Source organism: Penaeus monodon, chromosome 29, assembly GCF_015228065.2.
Source record: "Penaeus monodon isolate SGIC_2016 chromosome 29, NSTDA_Pmon_1, whole genome shotgun sequence".
NCBI classification, from domain to species: domain Eukaryota; kingdom Metazoa; phylum Arthropoda; class Malacostraca; order Decapoda; family Penaeidae; genus Penaeus; species Penaeus monodon.
The window spans coordinates 24740930-24743702 of record NC_051414.1 but is presented as its reverse complement, the minus strand read 5'-3'; the positions used below and the strand labels follow the sequence as shown (position 1 = coordinate 24743702).

At 34.2% G+C, this 2773-nt stretch overlaps 1 protein-coding gene across 1 annotated transcript in view; it reads left to right on the top strand.

The window, feature by feature from the left end:
- LOC119591781 overlaps window positions 1–2773 on the top strand; it is a 32050-nt gene that overhangs the window by 2494 nt on the left and 26783 nt on the right. Inside the window, exons 3-5 of the mRNA XM_037940525.1 lie at window positions 541–690; window positions 877–974; window positions 2046–2120. Coding sequence (XP_037796453.1) covers window positions 541–690; window positions 877–974; window positions 2046–2120 — 323 coding nt within the window. The remainder of the gene's footprint in view (window positions 1–540; window positions 691–876; window positions 975–2045; window positions 2121–2773) is intronic.

The following is a 2773-nucleotide window of genomic DNA, read 5'->3' as shown; positions in this document are numbered from 1 at the left end:
CTCGCTGTCCATCAAGAGCTTAGTCTGGCGTCTGCATGTCTAGTCTGACACATTCAAATCATGCAGTTTCCTTCCTTCCTGGCCAAGTGAGGATATGATTCATGCACAAGCCTGTCATTACATATTATGAAAAGATTTGTCTGACATCGATCTGGCGCGATATTCAGGCACAAGTCTATCATAACACTAGTAAAACGTTGTTATATCCATTGGTCGTGTAGAATTTCAGTGCGTAGAAGTACTTGACAATCATAGTTTTCTTTCTCCCTGTGTTCTGCCCACTAAAGGCCAACAGATTCATTAAAAGCAAATGAATAAGTAAGAAGAAGAATAAGTAAATTCCAACATATGCACAATTCCTAGGTATTCCTATAATGCCGTGTTTGTATATTCCGCATGACACATCCTTGACATAATCTCCTTACGATCGCATAAATAAAATCTGGCTCCGCGCATGTATCATAGTAAATACCATTATGTGTGGCGCAGATACAGCAACATAAGCCATGGAAGTGAAATGGTATACCCGCCTAAAAACAGGTTTGGATACAATATACTTTCCATACTAATAGCAGAATACAAACACCACCACAAGAACATTTTATTTACTGGAAAGCACAGAATACCGAGAACTATAAGCCACTCACATCATTAGCATCAATAACCACAAATACAACACAGTATGTCTTGGTACTCACAAGCGTGCATGGAACAAGACACCAACTGCCGCCCATTCAAGGCACTGATACATAAACAGTATTACTGGAAACTCAGCATATAATATCGCGTCTTCACTGTTGCCTTACACGAAGCAAGTTTCCAGTATTCTGCAAATGAGCCTTCGGTACTCTTTGAAGAGCAGATATTCTGTAAAAGAGTGACGAATGCCAGGAGCTGCCGAGAGGTATAGGTCGGCTTCCTCTTGAGGGCTCGCGCAAGCAACTTTTCAATGCATCACTTTACGACTATTCTTTGTAATTTATTAATTGGTTAGTTTATTTTTCGGTTTGGTTAAACTAGTGTTTTTTTCTGATACATTCCAAGTGATTTTCAGAGCGATATCTCGCATGATTTCGACAATGCATTTTGATTTAAATAATTAAAGTTAATCGTTTCCTTTGACTTTACATGTGTCCAAGTCAGTTTCTGAAATGCAGATACATCAGATGCAGTAACATCTATTTTTCGTTTTACTTTACACACATAACTGAATATTTCATTCACATTTGAGACTCAAAATCTGAAGACAGACATTTATTATCTTTGACCGAATTCTAAAGATGATAAGAACATTTGCATTTGGAAGGGGGTGAGCTCTTAACTATATGTTGAAATTTATATTTGCATATTGCTATAAGTCATGGAATATTATCATAATAGGACAAGAAATATCCAATGCCAGAAAAACAACTCAACTCAATTCAGTATGCGGTCATATTGAATTATTTCTAGCAGAGTTTACTGGCTTAGAAAACAGTTACACTAGCATAAGACGCATTTACCTTATAAATGCCGCAATATGTACCAATGATTTACCTGAAATTACATACGGATACATATTCACGAGAGCGATGCCGAATTTCACGTCAGGTCTTCGCTGTCTGCTTTGTCGTCTGCATATTTGTTAAGGACCATGTCTATAAATGTACACTTTTTGTACATTCATATGTCTACTGTACATATAATTATATTGAACACTATAAGACAAATAAATATTGTTATTCTTACTATAAAAATGATGTAACGAAACATTTTACATATGAGGTCTCTTTAAAGTTAGAGTTAAAGTCAAAGATTAAAATGTAGCTTATTCATTTACGAAAAACGATGTAGATTGTATATTTTTCTCTGATTAAGAGTGATACGATAAAAACTTGTCTTATATTTGTCAAATCAAAGTTAGAATCAGAATGTTAATTATGCGTGAGACAACAATGAAAATAGGAAGAATATTTAATTGATACTTATTAAAAGATTTAATGTATCCTCGTATTATCCAAACAACATAGCTAGTAAATCCCTTTATATATGAGATCTCTTTAAAGTCCTACTCAAAACAAGATCAAAACAAGAAGCGCAGATGTTGTTTACATTGACGTAGGACACGGAAGAGGAAACTGGTAATAGTAATTTAATTTCCATTAATTTATTCCGAAGTATTACCTGTGACTGCATCATATTGAGTTATTTGAAGACAGATTAATCAGTCTTAAGAAACCAATAACTTATGAGTGATGCGTTGCCAGAAATCACAGTCCGGGAAAAAAGTTGTGACCAAAAATAGAAGGGCGCGATTTAAGTGATGGTCTTGTGCACTCTGGCAATAATACCTTTTCCAAAAAAACACTAAATTGTAAATGTAGGACTTGTTTTTCAGGACAAATTGTCAATGGTCCTGCAAGTTATTGTTGTTATTTTTATTTTCGAAGGGGAAGATTACAGTTTTAGCCGTGGTACTAATTTCTATTAGAGAAAATATAAATCAAAATTTACACACTTATTTAGTTAACCTTACACTAGTGTTAGTAATGTAATTTGAAATAACCTAGTAGTCAAATTAGTATGGCAAAGTGGAGTTTGCCTACTTGTCAATGTGATTTATCATTTTCTCATTTTCCTTCATATTATATACGGTTTCAATCTTTGATTTTTATTTGTGTACTTGAGCGCAGAATTCAACTTTTTACATGAATAATGAAGGCAAACCAGTTATTATGAAACTATGCAACAGTTTGTAAGAAACTTTAAGGAAGTATAGAATTTCTTTTATTTG